Genomic DNA, 21,402 nt, shown 5'->3' with positions numbered 1-21,402 from the left:
AATGCCCTTTACCTCGGGCTACCCAAGTACCAAATCGCTCGTCTTCAAGTCGTACAGAATACGGCCGCTAGACTGGTGACTGGGAAAAAATCTTGGGAATCAATCTCACCTTCACTGAGATCCCTTCACTGGTTGCCAGTGAAAGACAGAATTGCATTCAAAGCACTCTGCCTGACACATAAGTGCATCCATGGGAAGGCTCCTAGATATCTATGCGACAAGATCAAACCGCACAATTGCAACCGCATTCTGCGATCCACCGACCAAAATCTGGTCAAGGTTCCTAAAACCAAATACAAGTCCAAAGGAGAAAGAAGGTTTGCTCTCCAGGGCCCCAGGCTTTGGAATGCTTTACCAACCAGCATTCGGTTGGAGCAAAACCACCTGTCTTTCAGAAGGCAGATCAAAACCCTGCTTTTCTGAAAGGCACGAGACACAAACAACAAGCGCCCAGAGGCGATTCAGTTCGCATGTGCCGCGCTATATAAATTTTTCATTCATTCATTCATTCAAGATGGATGTAGACACAGGAGCAGCAGTTTCAGTTATCACCCAGAAACAATGGAGACAACTTCAGACCCGAAAAACTGTCCGCCCAACACCAATCAAACTGCAGACATACTCAAAACAGATACTCCACCCACTGGGTTACGCAAAAGTACAGGTATTGTACAAGGGTCAGACAAAGAGACTGCCATTATATATCCTAGAAAATAGGGGACCCCCTCTCTTTGGGAGAGACTGGATTGCTCACTTTGGTATGCCAGACATCGCCATAAGTCCCTGTAACACCGTTACAATTCCATTAGGAGATAATGAGGGATGGGTGGTGTCCCTGAAGCAGCGGTTCCCAAATATTTTTGATGACCAGTTGGGAAAAATAAAGCATGACTGTGTGAGACTCAAGCTGAAACCCAACGCTCAGCCTAAGTTCTTCAAAGCTCGGACAGTACCTTTCGCACTCCGAGCAGGTGTGGAAGCAGAACTAAGTCGGCTGGAGGAACAAGGTGTCATCTCAAAGGTAGAGCACAGCGAGTGGGCATCACCAGTTGTACCGGTAAAGAAATCGAATGGGGACTTGCGCATTTGTGGCGATTTCTGCATGGCACTGAACTCTCAACTGGAAATAGACCAGTATCCCCTACCCAGAGTAGATGACATTTTTGCCTCTCTTGCAGGAGGTCAAAAGTTCACCAAGCTTGATCTCAAACAAGCATATTTACAGTTTGAGGTCCATCCTTCTTCCCGCAAGTTTCTGACCATCAACACCCACAAGGGACTGTATCAATATAATCGGATGGTGTTTGGGGTAGCCTCTGCACCAGCCATTTGGCAACGAAAAATGGACGAGATTTTGGCGGACATTCCTTTCACTCAGTGCCTGCTAGATGACATGCTCATTACAGGACGGACCGACCAGGAACACAAGCAAAATGTGGAGCTTGTGTTGGCGAGACTCCAAGAACAGGGTCTGAAAGTGAACTTAGCAAAATGCCAATTCATGGTGCCTAAATTGGAGTTTTGTGGCCACCTTGTGGATGCAGAAGGTATACACACCACGGAAGCCAAGGTTGATGCTTTAGTCAAAGCTCCAGCCCCAACCAACGTCCAGCAGCTGCGATCATACCTTGGCTTGCTGAACTATTACCACAAATTCCTGCCAGATCTGGCACACACCTTGTTTCCGTTGAACAAGCTTTTGGAGAAACACTCCAGATGGGACTGGTCGGCTGCATGCCAACGTGCTTTTGAAGTTTCTAAGCGGAAGCTGTTGGCGTCACGCATCCTTGTGCACTATGACCTCCAGAAGCCTCTCACCTTGGCTTGTGATGCCTCACCCTATGGTCTGGGGGCGGTACTATCTCACATCTTACCAGATGGGTCAGAAAAACCAGTGGCATTTGCCTCCAGGTCTTTGACAAAAGCAGAAAGCAATTACTCACACATTGACAAAGAGGCACTTGCGCTGATATGGGCAATTAAGAAGTTTCATCTTTACCTGTATGGTAGGGAATTCACCATACTGACGGACCATAAACCACTCCTTCAGATCTTTAGCCCTGACAAAGGCATCTCCCAGACTACTGCGGCCCGCCTCCAACGCTATGCCCTATTCTTGGGGGCATACAGCTACAAAATTCAGTATCGTGGTCATGATGCCAATGCTAATGCGGACGCTATGTCCCGACTGACAGGGAGGTCCATGGACTCTTCTCCACCGGTCAAGAGTTGTCGTTACACCAGCCTGTCCTTCTTGTCTTCTGGGGAGATAGCAGCCCATACAACCAAGGATACCTTTCTGAAAACAATACTCTCCTGGGTACGGTCCGGTTGGCCTGCAACTGTCACACAGGAGTATGAACCTTATTTCCGTAGGCGTATGGAATTAACTGTGGCTGGCAACTGTGTTTTATGGGGAGACCGAGTGATCATTCCACAGACCCTCCGGAGACACATTCTGGACTTGCTACATACTGGTCATCCCGGGAGCACACGTATGAAACAAAAGGCCAGAGGCTATGTGTGGTGGCCAAACCTAGACTCAGATATCACAACATATGTGAATGCTTGTGCTGGATGTGCACAAATGGCAAGAGACCCTCCTCGAGGGTGCGTCCAGCCCTGGACTTGGCCCACGGTTCCTTGGTTTCGCCTACACTTGGACTTTGCAGGCCCGATCAGAGGACACACCTTCTTGATCATAGTGGACGCCCATTCAAAGTGGCCTGAGGTCATTCCTGTTACTCAGCCAACGACTAAGGCAACGGTTTCCATACTGTTACATCTCGCTGCTACGTTTGGATACCCCAGAGAAATCGTCACAGACAACGGTGCACAATTCACCAGTCAGGAGTTTCAGCGTTTCCTGACTGCCCACAACATCAAGCACGAGTTGACCGCACCTTACCACCCGGCTACAAATGGTCAAGCAGAGCGCTTTGTGCAGACTTTTAAACGCTATTTCAAAGCTACAGTGGCTGCAAGTAAACAACAGTCCCTGTCACCCCAGCAGCTGGACTCCTTCCTTTCTGCTTACAGAAACACACCACATGCAACCACTGGGAAAACTCCAGCAGAACTCCTTCTGGGGCGGCAGCCATGGACTGTTTTGGATATGCTCCGCCCTCAAACAGTCCAGGAACATGTACTACAGTCCCAAGACAAAATGGTCAAACACAACGAGCTCCCCCGATTCACAGCCCAACAAAAGGTATGGGCCCGATCTTATGGGGCTTCCAACACCCGTTGGCTTCCTGCTGTCATTGCAGAGACCTTGGGACCCAAGATGTACAAGGTCCGCCTGGAAGATGGTTTCATTTGCAGACGTCATGCGGACCAACTGCGTCCTCGTTCTCAACTGCCCGAATCCCTGATGCCGGCTGAACCACCAGTGTCTCAAGGATCTGCTCCCAGCGAATCAGGATGCACAGAGACTGATGATTGCGGGGACTCTGAACTTTTGAACTCAGCTCCAACAGAGCCCTCCAGCTCTGGTCCGGAGGTCTGTTTACCCTCTGAGCTGGGGGATCCCTTCTTGGCCCTGCCGGTACCCATTCCGGCCAGCCCTGTTTCCTCCGGGCCCGAATCGCTGGATGCCCGGCCTCAATGACACTGTCGCCCTCCTGACCGGTTTCAGTTGCAAGAGCGGTTACGAGACTTTCGACGGGGCCGACGGAAGTGATCAGATGACATATTAACCCAGCAACTGTTCCTGGAAGCTTGAAGTCCCGTAATTCTCCTGTGTTTGGAGGACTGTTATTGGACAGTTATCAGTTCATGTTTTGTGCCTGTTATTGTTTTGTTGTGTTTTTTTTTGTTTTTGTTTTTTTCTTAGGGATGGATGGAAGGTGTTATACCTGAAGAGTTCCACATGTACTGGCACTTTAAGGCTGGCTCCACCCAGCAGTGATGACAAGGGTCAAGGGGCATAGTAGCCATCTTAGAGAGACCACATGTAGGAAGCAGAGATATGTATTGTCCTGAGATGCATGTTCCAGTGTACAGTCTGTACTGAATAAACATCCATTGTTCCAGACCAGAGTCTTGTGTCCCTCACAACACAGAGGGTATAACAAGTAGTGTCCTCTGTCTCTCCCTACAGTCGTGTCCTCTGCCTCCTTCTACAGTCGTGTCCTCTGCCTCCCCCCACAGTAGTGTTCTCTGCCTCCCCCCACAGTAGTGTCTTCTGCCTCCCCCCACAGTAGTGTTCTCTGCCTCTCCCCACAGTAGTGTCCTCTGCCTCCCACCACAGTAGTGTCCTCTGCCTCCCCCTACAGTAGTGTCCTCTGCCTCCCCCTACAGTAGTGTCCTCTGCCTCCCCCTACAGTAGTGTCCTCTGCCTCCCCCTACAGTAGTGTCCTGTGCCTCCCCCTACAGTAGTGTCCTGTGCCTCCCCCTACAGTAGTGTCCTCTGCCTCCCCCCACAGTAGTGTCCTCTGCCTCCCCCCACAGTAGTGTCCTCTGCCTCCCCCCACAGTAGTGTCCTCTGCCCCCCCCACAGTAGTGTCCTCTGCCCCCCCCCACAGTAGTGTCCTCTGCCTCCCCCTACAGTAGTGTCCTCTGCCTCCCCCCACAGTAGTGTTCTCTGCCTCCCCCTACAGTAGTGTCCTCTGCCTCCCCCCACAGTAGTGTCCTCTACCTCCCCCTACAGTAGTGTCCTCTGCCTCCCCCTACAGTAGTGTCCTCTACCTCCCCCTACAGTAGTGTCCTGTGCCTCCCCCTACAGTAGTGTCATGTGCCTCCCCCCACAGTAGTGTTATACCTGAAGAGTTCCACACTTTAAGGCTGGCTCCACCCAGCAGTGATGACAAGGGTCAAGGGGCATAGTAGCCATCTTAGAGAGACCACATGTAGGAAGCAGAGATATGTATTGTCCTGAGATGCATGTTCCAGTGTACAGTCTGTACTGAATAAACATCCATTGTTCCAGACCAGAGTCTTGTGTCCCTCACAACACAGAGGGTATAACAAGTAGTGTCCTCTGTCTCTCCCTACAGTCGTGTCCTCTGCCTCCTTCTACAGTCGTGTCCTCTGCCTCCCCCCACAGTAGTGTTCTCTGCCTCCCCCCACAGTAGTGTCTTCTGCCTCCCCCCACAGTAGTGTTCTCTGCCTCTCCCCACAGTAGTGTCCTCTGCCTCCCACCACAGTAGTGTCCTCTGCCTCCCCCTACAGTAGTGTCCTCTGCCTCCCCCTACAGTAGTGTCCTCTGCCTCCCCCTACAGTAGTGTCCTCTGCCTCCCCCTACAGTAGTGTCCTGTGCCTCCCCCTACAGTAGTGTCCTGTGCCTCCCCCTACAGTAGTGTCCTCTGCCTCCCCCCACAGTAGTGTCCTCTGCCTCCCCCCACAGTAGTGTCCTCTGCCTCCCCCCACAGTAGTGTCCTCTGCCCCCCCCCACAGTAGTGTCCTCTGCCCCCCCCCACAGTAGTGTCCTCTGCCTCCCCCTACAGTAGTGTTCTCTGCCTCTCCCCACAGTAGTGTCATCTGCCTCCCCCTACAGTAGTGTCCTGTGCCTCCCCCCTACAGTAGTGTCCTGTGCCTCCCACCACAGTAGTGTCCTGTGCCTCCCACCACAGTAGTGTCCTCTGCCTCCCACCACAGTAGTGTCCTCTGCCTCCCCCCACAGTAGTGTCCTCTGCCTCCCCCCACAGTAGTGTCCTCTGCCTCCCCCCACAGTAGTGTTCTCTGCCTCTCACCACAGTAGTGTCCTCTGCCTCCCCCCCACAGTAGTGTCTTCTGCCTCCCACCACAGTAGTGTCCTCTGCCTCCCACCACAGTAGTGTCCTCTGCCTCCCACCACAGTAGTGTCCTCTGCCTCCCACCACAGTAGTATCCTCTGCCTCCCCCTACAGTAGTGTTCTCTGCCTCTCCCCACAGTAGTGTCCTCTGCCTCTCCCCACAGTAGTGTCCTCTGCCTCCCCCCACAGTAGTGTCCTCTGCCTCCCCCCACAGTAGTGTTCTCTGCCTCTCCCCACAGTAGTGTTCTCTGCCTCTCCCCACAGTAGTGTCCTCTGCCCCCCTTACATTACACCTTTGATTCTTTGCAGGGATAAGAAACAGAGAGATCGCTCCCTCTGGACACAGTCGATCAGCAGGTGCTGGCCGTGAATCGCTGGCTGGGATCTGCTGACAGACTCCCGCAGTGTACAGTCACAGTGAGTGTCGACAATGGGGGGGGGGGGGGGGGACGCGCAGCAACTTATGGGTATGCCACTTTGCCTACACCAGGCGCCCATCCACAGTACATTGTGGGAGGGTGTTCCACAATTGGTTAATAGGGAATTCCTGTCCAATGTAATGATTTGCAGTACAGAGCAGTGGAGGGCGTCAATTAAGGGCGCTGCCCTCCCACCACAGTAGTGTCCTCTGCCTCCCACCACAGTAGTGTCCTCTGCCTCCCCCTACAGTAGTGTCCTCTGCCTCCCCCCACAGTAGTGTCCTCTGCCTCCCCCCACAGTAGTGTCCTCTGCCTCCCCCCACAGTAGTGTCCTCTGCCTCCCCCCACAGTAGTGTTCTCTGCCTCTCCCCACAGTAGTGTCCTCTGCCCCCCTTGCATTACACCTTTGATTCTTTGCAGGGATAAGAAACAGAGAGATCGTTCCCTCTGGACACAGTCGATCAGCAGGTCCTGGCCGTGAATCGCTGGCTGGGATCTGCTGACAGACTCCCACAGTGTACAATCACAGTGAGTGTCCACAAGGCGGGGACACGCAGCAACTTATGGGTACGCCACTTTGCCTACACCAGGCGCCCATCCACCGTACATTGTGGGCGGGTGGTCCACAATTGGTTAATAGGGAATTCCTGTCCAATGTAATGATTTGCAGTACAGAGCAGTGGCGGTGCGTCAATTAAGGGCGCTACCCCTCTCTCCAACTACCCCCTCTATGACTAATCTATCCATGGCTGCCGCCGCCACCTCCTATTCAGGCATCCGGACCCTTTCCGCGTGTCGGGCGCCTGAATTACAGCAGTGAGGGGTGTATTTTTGAAGCACCTGATTGGAGCCATAGGCTCTAATAGGGTTCAAAAAAAGGTGAATTCGGAGTGTAAAGCATTGCGCTCGCAGTCCACCCAGGTGTGTTAGTAAAGTGAATGAATATTCCCTTTTCTAACACTGAACCGCCTCCCTGCCAAGCAGGAAGCGCAGGTCTAATACCTGTCACCTGATTGGCTGAAAGACACGCGCTGTGATTGGACACCTATCAGGAGGAGGGAAGGAGACGCTTGGAGGACACAGCTCGCCGTGCCTGACCTGCTGCAAGGTCCCCCAGCTCGCTGCCGTCACCCGCTGCCTGAGCCGCCAGGGTAAGTGCCGGGCAGACGGCGAGCGGGCGGGGGGCACAGTGGCAACTTTTGATGGGTACAGTGGCTGCAATTGATGAGCACGGTGGCTGCATTTGATGGGCATAGTGGCTGCGTTTGATGGGCACAGTGGCTGCGTTTGATGGGCACAGTGGCTGCGTTTGATGGCACAGTGGCTGCATTTGATGGGCACACTGAGGCTGCAATTGATGTGTTTTTTTTTCAGAATCTTTCAGTTTGTTTGCGCACCCCCCAAAAAATTGGAGCACCAGCCGTCATTATCTGCAAGGTCCCCCAGCTCGCCACCGTCACCCACTGCCTGAGCCGCCAGGGTAATTGCCGGGCAGACGGCGAGCTGGCAGGGGGGCACAGTGGCAACTTTTGATGGGCACAGTGGCTGCAATCGATGGGCACAGTGGCTGCGTTCGATGGGCACAGTGGCTGCTTTCGATGGGCACAGTGGCTGCGTTCGATGGGCACAGTGGCTGCGTTCGATGGGCACAGTGGCTGCGTTCGATGGGCACAGTGTTTGTTAGCGCACCCCCCAAAAAATTCGAGCACCAGCCGTCTGCGAGGGACTGCAAGGTCCCCCAGCTCGCCACCGTCACCCGCTGTCTGGGCCGCCAGGGTAAGTGCCGGGCAGACGGCGAGCGGGCATGGGGGGGCACAGTGTCAAAAAATTGCCCCCAAAAAATTTGGAGCACCAGCCTCCACTGGTACAGATCCCATCCTTGGACCTCTGATTGTCATTACTTACATATTTCCTGAGTATTCGGTGGACGGTTTCCATGAAACAACGATATCATTCTAGGAGGAACAATATACCGCATTAGACATTATTTCCTGGGGAAATTATGTATTTTTCTCATCAGAATGATCTGAACTCACTGTAGATTTGGCCACTTTCCAGCCCGAGGTATCCTCACTATAGGATAAAATCTTCTGGGAAATCTCATCCGCTATCTTCTTATAATCCATCCTGGAATGCTAAAAATATAGGGAACTTTAAATATAACATATAATAGACAAATAAAGAACACTAAACACAATATAAACCGACTAAAGTAATCCGGGCAAAATGATAAAAACACTACACTTAACCACTTGCCCTCCGGAAGGTTTACCCCCCCGTCCTAAACAGGCCATTTTTTGCGATACAGCGATACGGTACTGCATTACATTAACTGACAATTACACCGTTGTGCGACGCTGTAACCAGTTAAAATTGATGACCTTCTTTTCCCAGAAATAGACCTTACTTTTGGTGGTATTTTATCACCTCTGCGGTTTTTATTTTTTGCGCTATAAACAAAAAAAGGCTGCCAATTTTGAAAAAAAAAAACATTTTACTTTCTGCTATAAAACATATCCAATAAAAAAATGTAAAAAAAATCGAACTTCTTCATTAATTTATTTTTTTTCGACGGAAAATCCGACTTAGGCCCCTTTCACACTGGAGCGGTTTGCAGGCGCTATTGCGCTAAAAATAGCACCTGCAAATCAACCCAAAACTGCTGTGTCTCCAGTGTGAAAACCCCGAGAGCTTTCACACTGGAGTGGTGCACTAGCAGGACCACTCCAAAAGTCCCGCTAGCCGCATCTTTGGAGCGGTGAGAGGAGCGGTGTGTTTACCGCTCCTGCATTGAAAGCAATGGGAAACCGCGGCTATACCGCTGCAGAGGCGCATTGCCTGCAGATGATGGATTGAACAGTGCTCTGTGAGATGTTCAAAGCTTGGGATATTTTTTTATAACCTAACCCTGCTTTAAACTTCTCCACAACGTTATCCCTGACCTGTCTGGTGTGTTCCTTGGCCTTCATGATGCTGTTTATTCACTAATGTTCTGTAACAAACCTCTGCAGGCTTCACAGAATAGCTGTATTTATTAGGGATGCACCGATATATCGGTGCCGATACATATCTCCTGAAAACAGCTGTTTTGGCGACGTGCCGAAACAGCTTTAAAATTGCCGATATGGGCATCTGGTGCCCGTAAAAAAAATGGTTGCTGGGCTGTCACGGCTCCGTCCTCTGCACGAGTCAACGAGTGTCACTGCCTCTTGGGTCCTCCTGACTAGATCGGCTATACAAAAATGGCGCCGGGTGTCGCCATTACGTATCTGCTTATGCGCCACCTGGCCGAGCGGATACGAGCTTTCCCGAGCCCGGCCGGCTTCGGGCATCCATCCGGCGCCATTTTTGAATAGCCGATCGAGTCAGGAGGACTCAGGAGGGACACTTTGGCAGTGACACTCGTTGGCTCGTGCAGTGCACTCGCCATAGGCAGAGGATGGAGCAGTGACAATCCAGTCCAGCAGAGCCCAGCACAGGGGCCAGCACAGCACAGAGCCCAGCCATGTCCAGCACAGCCCAGCTTTAAGGTAATAAAGAAGCTGGTGGTGGCAGTAGATGATGGTGGCAGGAGGTGGTGGGGGCATGAGGTGATGGTGGAAGAAGGTAATGGTGGCACAGTGGCAGGAGGTGGGTGAGGTAATGCTGGCAGGAGCTGGTGGGGCAGGAGGTGATGGTGGCAAGAGCCGATTGTGGCAGAAGGTGGTGGCGAGAGCAGGAGGTGATGGCGGCAAGAGCTGGCAGGAGGTGATGGTGGCAGGGGGCAGGAGGTGATGGTGGAAGAAGGTAATGGTGGCACAGTGGCAGGAGGTGGGTGAGGTAATGCTGGCAGGAGCTGGTGGGGCAGGAGGTGATGGTGGCAAGAGCCGATTGTGGCAGGAGGTGGTGGCGAGAGCAGGAGGTGATGGCGGCAAGAGCTGGCAGGAGGTGATGGTGGCAGGGGGTGGTGGGGGCAGGAGGTGATGGTGGAAGAAGGTAATGGTGGCACAGTGGCAGGAGGTGGGTGAGGTAATGCTGGCAGGAGCTGGTGGGGCAGGAGGTGATGGTGGCAAGAGCCGATTGTGGCAGGAGGTGGTGGCGAGAGCAGGAGGTGATGGCGGCAAGAGCTGGCAGGAGGTGATGGTGGCAGGGGGTGGTGGGGGCAGGAGGTGGTGGTGGCAGAAGGTGGGGGTGGTGTTTTAACATACAATTATTAAAAAAGAAAAAAAAATAGTCATTTTCGGTTTCGGCCTGACATTTTTTTTTATTTCGGTTTCGGTTCGGAAATTTCCATTTCGGTGCACCTCTAGTATTTATACAAATTGTTATTCCATAGTACATATGTCAGATTTGGTTGGCCCGGCCAATCCCTCTTGTGTCCAGATAGTAGCAGTCTTTATAGTTTTCTGTAAAGACTCCAGAAGAATGAGTTTCAGTCCTCCAAATGCTGCATTGCAAAACTATTCTTGTAGCCCCCACCCCCCCCCCCTCCAAAAGCATTGACCATGAAATACCCTTATCAGTAGATACAACTGGTCTGTGAACCCGTAGAGCCCATAGATAGACATCAGACACACAACAGTACGCTGCCTATCGGTCATTGACACTCACTAGAAGCTTACTATGCTCTTTTTACACTTACTTTTCTGCTTTTTAAATGTGGAAGATTGGGGGGGGGGGGGGAATAACGAAGATTGTCGAATGTGGAAAAGTGCTCCAATTTCCAAAATAAATATATATTTCTATACTAAAGGGCACCAAATTATTTTACCTAGGGTGATATTTATATAACAAGAAAATAGTATAGCAGTTTGCCCAGTGTGCGTACATTTGTTCTGTGTAAATGACGATCGTTATTAGGCTATTTCCTATGCTGGTCGCATGTTTTTCATTAACCACTTAAGACCCGGACCAAAATGCAGCTAAAGGACCTGGCCCCTTTTTGCGATTTGGCATTGCGTCGATTTAACTGACAATTGCGCGGTCGTGCGACGTGGCTCCCAAACAAAATTAGTGTCCTTTTTTCCCACACAAATAGAGCTTTCTTTTGGTGGTATTTGATCGCCTCTGTGGTTTTTATTTTTTGCGCTATAAACAAAAATAGAGCGACAATTTTGAAAAAAAATCTATATTTTTTACTTGTTGCTATAATAAATATCCCCCAAAAATATATAAAAAAACTCAGTTTAGGCCGATACGTATTCTTCTACCTATTTTTGGTGAAAAAAATCGCAATAAGCATTTATCGATTGGTTTGCGCAAAATTTATAGCGTTTACATAATAGGGGATAGTTTTATTGCATTTTTATAAAAAATTTTTTTTTTTACTACTAATGGCGGCGATCATCGATTTTTTTCGTGACTGCGACATTATGGCGGACACTTCGGACAATTTTGACACATTTTTGGGACCATTTTCATTTTCACAGCAAAAAATGCATTTAAAATGCATTGTTTACTGTGAAAATGACAATTGCTGTTTGGGAGTTAACCACTAGGGGGCGCTGATGGGGTTATGTGTGACCTCATGTGTATTTACAACTGTAGGGGGGTGTGGCTGTAGGTGTGACATCATCGATTGTGATTCCCTATATAAGGGATGACACGATCGATGACAGCGCCACAGTGAAGAACGGGGAAGCTGTGTTTACACACGGCTCTCCCCGTTCTTCAGCCCCGGGGACCGATCGCGGGACTCCAGCGGCGATCGGGTCCGCGAGTCCCGCGGTCACGGAGCTTCGGACCGGGTCACGGGTGCGCGCCCGCGACCCACGGCTGGGCATTATACAATCACGTACAGGTACGTGATTGTGCCCAGCCGTGCCATTCTGCCGACGTATATCGGCGTTAGGCGGTCCTTAAGTGGTTAAGACAGAAAGGGCCAGATTCATAGAAGAAATACGCCGGAGTATCTACTGATACTGCAGCGTATTTTCAAATTTGCCGCGTCGTATCTTTATTTGTGATTCACAAACAAGATACGATGGCATTTGGCTAAGATCCGACAGGCTTACGGCTTCGTACGCCTTCGGATCTTAGGCTGCAATACTTCGGCCGCCGCTGGGTGGAGTTTGCGTCGTTTTCCAGCGTCGGGTATGCAAATTTGCTTTTACGGCGATCCACGAAGCTACTCGCGTGCGTTACGTCGTCGCAAGTCGTTTTTTCCCGTCGCAAAGTTAAGCCAGCTTTTTCATGGCTTAACTTTACACCAGCCATGTTAAACTATGGCCGTCGTTCCCGCGTCGAATTGAATTTTTTGTTTTTTGGCGTAAGTACGTTACGCACATCGCCATTCACAAACACGTCGGGGCGCCGTAATTTCGCGCAAAGCACGGCGGGAAAATTGCGAACGGAGCATGCGCAGAACGTTCAGCGCTGGAGCGCGCCTAATTTAAATGGTACACGCCCAATTTGAATTAGGCGGGCTTGCGCCGGACGGCTTTACGTTACACCGCCGTAAGTTTAAACGCAAGTGCTTGGTGAATCAGGCACTTGCGCTGAAAACTTGCGGCGGTGTAACGTAAAGGACATACGTTACGCCGCCGCAAAGATATGTGAATCTGGCCCAAAGTTCCCAACTTGCCTACGAGAGAGCACTACAGTGAGTTGAAAAAGTGTTCACACCCTTTTAAATTTTCCAAATGTTGTCACGTTACAACCAAAAAAAATGTAAAATCTATATAATTGGAATTTTATGTGATAGACCAGGGATATGCAATTAGCGGACCTCCAACTGTTGCAAAAAGTCCCATCATGCCTCTGGGTGTCAAGGTTGTGTTGGTCAAAGTCTTGCCATGCCTCATGGGACTTGTAGTTCTGCAACAGCTGGAGTTCCGCTAACTGCATATCCCTGTTATAGACCAATACAAAGTGGCACATAATTGTGAAGCGGAAGGAAACTGATCAATGGTTTTCATTTTTTTTTTTTTTTACAAATAAATATGTGAAAAGTGTGGGGTGCATTTGTATTCAGCCCCCTTTACTCTGATAAATAAAATCTAGTGGAACCACTTGCCTTCAGAAGTCACCTAATTAGTAAATAGAGTCCACCTGTGTGTAATGTAATCTCAGTATAAATAGAGCTGTTCTGTGAAGCCCTCAGAGGTTTGTTAGAGAACCTTAGTGAACAAACAGCATCAAGAAGGCCAAGGAACACACCAGACAGGTCACTGGCATAAAGTTGCGAAAAAGTTGAAAGCGGTGTTAGGTTATAAAAAAATCTCCCAAGCTTTGAATATTTCATGGAGCACTGTTCAATCCTTCATCTGAAAATGGAAAGAGTATGGCACAACTGCAAACCTACCAAGACATGGCCGTCCACCTAAACTGACAGGCCGGGCAAGGAGAGCATTAATAAGAGAAGCAGCCAAGAGGCCCATGGTAACTCTGGAGGAGCTGCAGAGATCCACAGCTCAGGTAGGAGAATCTGTACACAGGACAACTATTAGTCGTGCTCTCCACAAATCTGGACTTTATGGAAGATTGGCAAGAAGAAAACCATTGTTGAAAGAAAGCCATAAGAAGTCCCATTTGCAGTTTGTGAGAAGCCATGTGGGGGACACAGCAAACATGTGGAAGAAGGTGCTCTGGTCAGATGAGACCAAAATTGAACTTTTTGGCTCAAAAGAAAAACACTGTGTGGCGGAAAACCAACACTGCACATCACCCTGAAGACACCATCCCCACTGTGAAACATGGTGGTGGCAGCATTATATTGTGGGGATGCTTTTCTTTAGCAGGGACAGGAAAGCTGGTCAGAGTTGATGGGAAGATGGATGGAGCCAAATACAGGGCAATCTTATGCCGGGTAGACACGAGAGGATTTATCCACGGAAACGGTCCTCCGGACCGTATCCGCGGATAAATCCTCTGGCGGATTTTGATCTCCTGGTTTTACTAACCAGGAGATCAAAATCCCCACGGAATTTCGTCCGCGGTGACGTGTCGCGCCGTCGCCGCGATGATGACGCGGCGACGTGCGCGACGCTGTCATATAAGGATATCCACGCATGCGTCGAATCATTACGACGCATGCGAGGGATGTGTTCGGACGGATTGATCCGGTGAGTCTGGAGCCGATTCCAGCGGATAGATTTCTTAGCATGCTAAGAAATTTTTATCCGCTGGAAATCGGTCGGCCCAAAATATATCCGCGGATAAATATCCGCTGGATCGTACACACCAGCGGATCTATCCGCTGAAACCGATCTGCGGATCAATTTCAGCGGATCGATCCTCTCGTGTGTACGGGGCCTTAGATGAAAACCTGTTATGCCTCGTACACACGATCGAAAATTTAGACAAGAAAAGTCCGATGTGAGCTTTTGATCTGAATTTTTCTGTCGGAATTTCCGCCAAGAAATATTTGAGAGCTGGTTCTCAAATTTTCAGACTAAAAAAGTTCATGGAGGAAATTCCAATCGTCTGTATGCAATTCCGACGCACAAAAAAAACATGCATGCTTGGAATCATTAAACGTTATTTTTCTCGGCTCGTTGTTTTGTACGTCACCGCGTTCTTGACGGTTGGAATTTGGAGTGACCGTGTGTATGCAACACAAGTTTGAGCCAAAATTCCGTCTGAAAAAAAATCCACGCTTTTCTTGTCGGAATTTCCGATCGTGTGTACGGGCATTAGAGTCTTCAAAACTTAAGACTGGGGCAGAGGTTCACATTCCAGCAGGACAACGACCCTAAACATACAGCCAGAGCTACAATGGAATGGTTTAGATCAAAGTATATTCATGTGTTAGAATGGCCCAGTCAAAGTCCAGACCTAAATCCAATTGAGAATCTGTGGCAAGACTTGAAAATTGCTGATCACAGACGCTCTCCATCCAATCTGACAGAGCTTGAGCTATTTTGAAAAGGAAAATGGGCAAAAATATCTCTCTAGAGGTGCAAAGCTGGTAGAGACATCCCCAAAAAGACTTGCAGCTGTAATTGCAGTGAAGGGTGGTTCTACAAAGTATTGACTCCGGGGCGGACTGACAACTCATGGGGCCCCTGGGCAATAGGAGATTATGGGGCCACATAGTATACACACATACACAGGATACACGCACAGACACACATTATACACACACACACACACACTGAAAAGGTACTGGAGAGGCGAGGCAGCTATAATCTTGGGATTTTTTTTAAAACACAGATTTTTTACATACTGTCCCTGTTTTACTGAGGCTGGCAACCCTGATGGGGCCCCCTAGTGGCATGGGGCCCTCGGGCAGTGCCTGAGTGCCCAAATGGTCCGCCCCTGCTCAGGGGAGCTGAATACAAATGCCCCCCACACTTTTTACATATTTATTTGTAAAAAAAAAAAAATTGAAAACCATTTATCATTTTCCTTCCACTTCACAATTATGTGCCACTTTGTGTTGGCCAATCACATAAAATCCCAATAAAATATATTGTCGTTTTTGGTTGTAACGTGACAAAATGTGAAAAATCTCAAGGGGTATGATAACTTTTTCAAGGCACTGTATCTGCCGTGGGTGAAAAAAACAGCAATACAGCATAATAATAAGTATGCTGTTCCAAAGATGTGATCGCATGTGATCGATCTTGGCACGAGCAATCACAAAAAAAGAGATTTGTTATCTATTAAATTATTGAATGATGCAACACATATGGGGCCAGATCCACGTAGCGCTGCATCATTTTAGGCAGGCGTAGCGTATCGTAGTTACGCTACGCCGCCACTACTTTGAGAGGCAAGTGCTGTATTCACAAAGCACTTGCCTCTAAAGTTACGGCGGCGTAGCGTAAATCTCCTGGCGTAAGCGCGCCTAAATCAAATGAGGAACAGGGGGGCGTGTTTTATGTAAAATAAGCTTGACCCCACGTAAATGACGCTTTTTTAGTGCGGCGCATGCTCGGTATTACATCAAATTTTCAAATTAAATTACGTCCGCTCAATGCGAAGACGACGTGAACGTAATTTACGCAAAGCCCTATTCGCGAACGTTTTACGCAAACGACGTAAAATTCGACGCTGGCCCGACGTCCATACTTAACATTGCGTACGCCTCATAGAGCAGGGGTAACGTTACGCCGAAAAAAGCCTTACGTAAACGACGTAAAAAAATGTGCCGGGCGGACGTATTGTGGATTGGTGTATCTAGCTAATTTGCATACTCGACGCAGAAATCAACGGAAGCGCCACCTAGCGGCCAGCGTAAATATGCACCTTAGATCCGACGGCCTACTGAGGCCCCATACACACGAGAGGATTTATCCGCAGATACGGTCCAGCGGACCGTATCCGCGGATAAATCCTCTCGAGGATTTCAGAAGATTTCTATGCGATGGCGTGTACACACCATCGCATTGAAATCCCCGCTGAAATCCTCTGCTGATGACGTGTCGCGCCGTCGCCGCTATTATGACGCGGCGACGGGCGCGACGCTGTCATATAAGGAATTCCACGCATGCGTCAAATCATTACGACGCGTGCGGGGAACCCCTTTGGACGGATGGATCCGGTGAGTCTGTACAGACGAGCGGATCCATCCTTTGGGATGGACTTCAGCAGATGGATTTGTTGAGCATGTCAGCAAATATTCATCTGCTGAAAATCCATCCCAGGGGAGATTTATCTGCGGATAAATATCCGACGGAGTGTACACACCATAGAATCTATCCGCAGAAACCCATTTGATTGGATTTATCTGTGGATAGATTCTATGGTGTGTATGGGGCCTCAGACGTACGTCAGTCGGATCTAGCCCAGCTTTAGGCGTTACTTGTTTTGTGGATACAAAACAAAGATACGCCGGAGCAACCTAGAAGTTACACGGCGTATAAATAGATACGCCAACGTAACTTCTTCGTGGATCTGGCCCATGATCTATTGCCATACAACCCCTGTGAGTGTATGTCCGATCTTTACTTTGTCTGGAGCACCATTTGATCTCTCTGTATACGCTAGAACCAATTTCTGTATGTGCCACACTTTATTTTCTTCTAATAAAGTTTTTGGTTCAAGAAAATACGATCTATCAGAAAGATCTATTGAAAATAATCATTTAATCAATCTGTATTATAATCAGTTGTCTGACACACATGCACATATTCGTTCAATCGACCACAAATGATCGACAAAAATCCCCCACAGCCGACTGATTTGCCAGGGTCAAAATCAATGAAATGGAGGGTTTGTGGTTTACAATTCTTTTATTCATTTAAAAAAAAAATGAATAATTGATTGATCATATTAATATCCATCTTAATGGCGGCCATACACACGTAACGATTTTATATGCGATTTTTCCTGTAGATCAATTTTACTGTCTAGGAGAAAAATACGACTGGAAGATTGGTCAGGATCCAAACGGCACAATGGCTTAGCAGAATAAATGAGATCCAGCTGATGGAACATCTCACTATGGGTCTTAGGGAGCGAGAGGAGGAGTACTGGAGGACTTGGACCCCATATATTGAGTATGAGGGGCGAGGGGACTAGGAGGGGGGGTGGATGGGGGATCCTTGAGAGAGGGGAGAAATGGTTCCAGTTTTTTCCTTTCCTTTTTTTTTGTTTTTGTTTTTGGGGGTGGGGAGGGGGGGAGAATGGGAGGGAAACGATTACATTACATCGGTCAAGACGCGCCCTCGAAAGGCGGTAGTTATGGGAAATGAGAATATGTATAGAATATATTAGAGCCAAGGAAGGGGAGAATTGTTTTGATATAGAGTGTAGATTTTGAGAAGGCGGAACATTAGTTATTCAGTTAAGCGATAAAAAAAAAAAAAGGGGCCGTTATGACATAAATGAAACCGAAATGGCTGTATTTTACTTTCTGTATATGGTAAGAGATATATATAAAATAAAGAATTATAAAAAAAAAAAGGATCCAAACGTACTAATTAAAATAGTTTGATATGATCGGACGATATACTCAAAATGTATGAAAAACAAGTTTGAAATAATATATTCGACCCATTCTAATCCCATATGTTGTGCTGCAATCTACAAAAAAAAATAAAAAAAACTTTATTAAAAAAGGTATCTCTATAATAATGGATATGTACACCAGGGGCCGGATTCAGATACGAGATACGACGGCGTATCTCCGGATACGCCGTCGTATCTCTGAGTCCGGCCGTCGTATCTATGCGACTGATTCAGAGAATCAGTTACGCATAGATTCCCCTAAGATCCCACCGGTGTAAGTGTCTTACACCGTCGTATCTTAGGCTGCATATTTACGCTGGCCGCTAGGTGGCGCTTCTGTATAGTTACGCAAGGAATATGCTAATTAGGTATTTACGCCGATTCAGAAACGTACATCCGGCCGGCGCATTTTTTTACGTCGTTTACGTTAGGCTTTTTCCGGCGTAAAGTTACCCCTGCTATATGAGGCGTAGCTAATGTTAAGTATGGACGTCGTTCCCGCGCCGAGTTTTGAAAATGTTACGTCGTTTGCGTAAGTCGCTCGGGAATAGGGCTTTGCGTAAGTTACGTTCACGTTGAAAACAATGAGGCTTTGCGGCGTAATTTCGAGCATACGCACTGGGATTTTTTCACGAACGTCGCATGCGCCGTTTGTAAAATACGTAAAAAACGTGGGGTCAAAGCGTATTTAGATAAAACACGCCTACATCAAACACATTTGAATTAGGCGGGCTTACGCCGGACGACATACGTTACGCCGCCGTAACATAGGGAGCAAGTCCTTTCTGAATACAGAACTTGCGCCCTAATTTACGGCGGCGTAACGTATCGCAGATATCGCAGATACGTTACGCCAGCAGATAGATAGACAAATCTATCTGAATCCGGCCCTAGGAATTTTTTGTTACAAATTAAGCAATAGGCATTTTAAAATGTGATTCTTAAATAGATATTTCTATGTACAAATAAATATTTTACATGTTATGTATGTATGAATAAAAAAATGTTGCTAGCATTTGTTGAATGCTGTTTACTTAACATTGCTTTCATTTTTTATTTTTTTTAATCATATGTCAAACCTCCTAAATCTGCAAATTAATAGAATGAACAATCGTTCAAACAATCAGAATAAAAAAAAAAAAAAAAGATAATTTGATACAACATACACTTATTGATAGAGATATATATATATATATATATATATATATATATATATATATATATATCTATCTATCTATCTATCTATCTATCTATCTATCTATCTATCTATATCTATATAGATATATAAATATAGCTATATAGATCAAGATATATCTATATAGATATATATATATATATATATATATATATATATATATGTATCTACCGTATTTATCGGCGTATAACACGCACCCTAACTTTAAGAGGGAAGTTTCAGGAAAATAACTTTCCAAAGCCCCCTGCGTATAACACGCAGGCACAGTTTACCCTCTATTTTCAGGGTAAAAAAGTGAGTGTTATACGCCAATAAATAAAGTATATATCTTTTTTTTTTTTTTTTTAGAACGTATTATTTTTAATCGCATTGAATGATTAATTGATCATATTAATATCCATCCTAATGGCGGCCATACACACAGAATGATTTTATATATGATCGTACTGTAGATTAGTTTTACTGTCTAGGAGAAAAATACGACTGGAACATTGGGCAGGCTCCAACGCACTAATTAAAATAGTTTGATATGATCGCACGATATACTCAAAATTTATTAAAAACAACTTTGAAATAGTATATTCGACCCATTCTAATCCCATATGTTGTGCTGTAATCTACAAAAAAATAAAAAAAACTTTATTAAAAAAGGTATCTATATAATAACGGATATGTATTTTTTTGTTACAAATTAAGCAATAGGCATTTTAAACTGCGATTCTAAAATAGATATTTCTATGTGCAAATAAATATTTTATATGTTATGTATGTATGTATGTATGAATAAAAACGAAATTTTGCTAGCATTTGTTGAATGCTGTTTACTTAACATTGCTTTCATTTTTTATTTTTTTTAATCATATGTCAAACCTCCTAAATCTGCAAATTAATAGAATGAACAATCGTTCAAACAACCATAATGAAAAAAAAAAAGATAACTTGATGCAACATACTATTATTGCTATATATATATATATATATAGATAGATAGATAGATAGATAGATAGATAGATAGATAGATAGATAGATAGATATATATATATATATATATATATATATATATATATATATATATATATATATATTTATGTATTATCTACTATCTCCTACAATTGAATTTTCTAGCTTTTGCTCAACATCGATGATTGTCTGTCTGTTTGATAATTCGTAGATTTGATCATATTTTATGATCGGATCATTATGTGTATGGCCCCTATTAGGATGTGAGTCCCAGCCACAGAGTAATATAATTGCAGTATGAATGGGATGCCAGCCATGAACAGAGTCTTGGCATGACATACTTGGCTCTCTGTTGAGCGCCGCTCTTGGCCAAGTCTTACCTTGGTGCCTGGGATCCTGTAGAGAAGCAGCAATGGCTGTGACCCTGATCACGTCTTCTGTACTTTGCACTGGGACTGACTGGTGACATAACATACTGGAGGAGAGCTGCCAGGAAGTGGAGATGTTGATAGCTGCAGCTGGAAGTACAACTGCTCTCTGAGAGGCCATATAATTGCCTGTGTCTTCCAGATTCCCATCTTTTTAATTGCCTTTTTTTGCAGGCATAAAATAACCTAATCCCCTATGGTGGCCATACACGCTTTGATAAATGAGCGATTCCTTTTCTGATCGATAGGAAATGGATCTATAATTTCAAACTTCAGATCTATTTTTTTTTTAGATATGTTTTGTTATTTCTTTTGTATGGCTTTTAACATTTTTTATTTTTAATACATATAATTATTTTTAAGGCTTCATTTCCACTGACGTTTTTACAGCCACTTTTCTGAGCGTTTTTTACAGCTTAAAAACGCCTGTCCATGTTATTCTATGGCATCATGCCCACATAGGCGTTTTTGAGCTGCAAATGGCATAGGCGTTTTTGAGCTGTAAAAAAAACGCAGGACCAGGGCGTTCTGAAGCTCCAGAGTAGAGCTGTAAAAACGCCAGACGTTAAAAAACGCTCAAAAACGCTACCGCTGCATTTTTAAAGCTGCAGCTCACAAAAAAAAATTTTTTTTTTTTTGTTTTGTTTTTTTACAAAATAAACATGGACAGGCGTTTTTAAGCTGTAAAAAAGTCTAACAGTGGCTGTAAAAACGCCAGTGGAAATGAAGCCTAATATGTTTTTATTTGAAAATATAATTGTTATTATTTTTCATTTTTAAAATGTTGTTAT

At 46.5% G+C, this 21,402-nt stretch overlaps 1 protein-coding gene across 1 annotated transcript in view; it reads right to left on the bottom strand.

Annotated features, from left to right (window-relative positions):
- The window catches only part of STARD6 (StAR related lipid transfer domain containing 6), a 42,954-nt gene extending 22,327 nt beyond the window's left edge, over positions 1–20,627 (bottom strand). The window contains exons 1-3 of the mRNA XM_040337168.1: positions 20,564–20,627; positions 8,191–8,288; positions 8,060–8,109 (exon numbers count right to left, since the gene is read on the bottom strand). Of these exons, the coding sequence (XP_040193102.1) occupies positions 8,060–8,109; positions 8,191–8,280 (140 nt within the window). The 5' untranslated portion in view covers positions 8,281–8,288; positions 20,564–20,627. The remainder of the gene's footprint in view (positions 1–8,059; positions 8,110–8,190; positions 8,289–20,563) is intronic.
- Between the last annotated feature and the right edge of the window lie 775 nt (positions 20,628–21,402).

This window comes from Rana temporaria, chromosome 1 (assembly GCF_905171775.1).
Source record: "Rana temporaria chromosome 1, aRanTem1.1, whole genome shotgun sequence".
In the NCBI taxonomy this organism is placed as follows: Eukaryota; Metazoa; Chordata; class Amphibia; order Anura; family Ranidae; genus Rana; species Rana temporaria.
The sequence above is the reverse complement of the archived record's forward strand: the minus strand, read 5'-3'. Positions and strand labels throughout refer to the sequence as shown.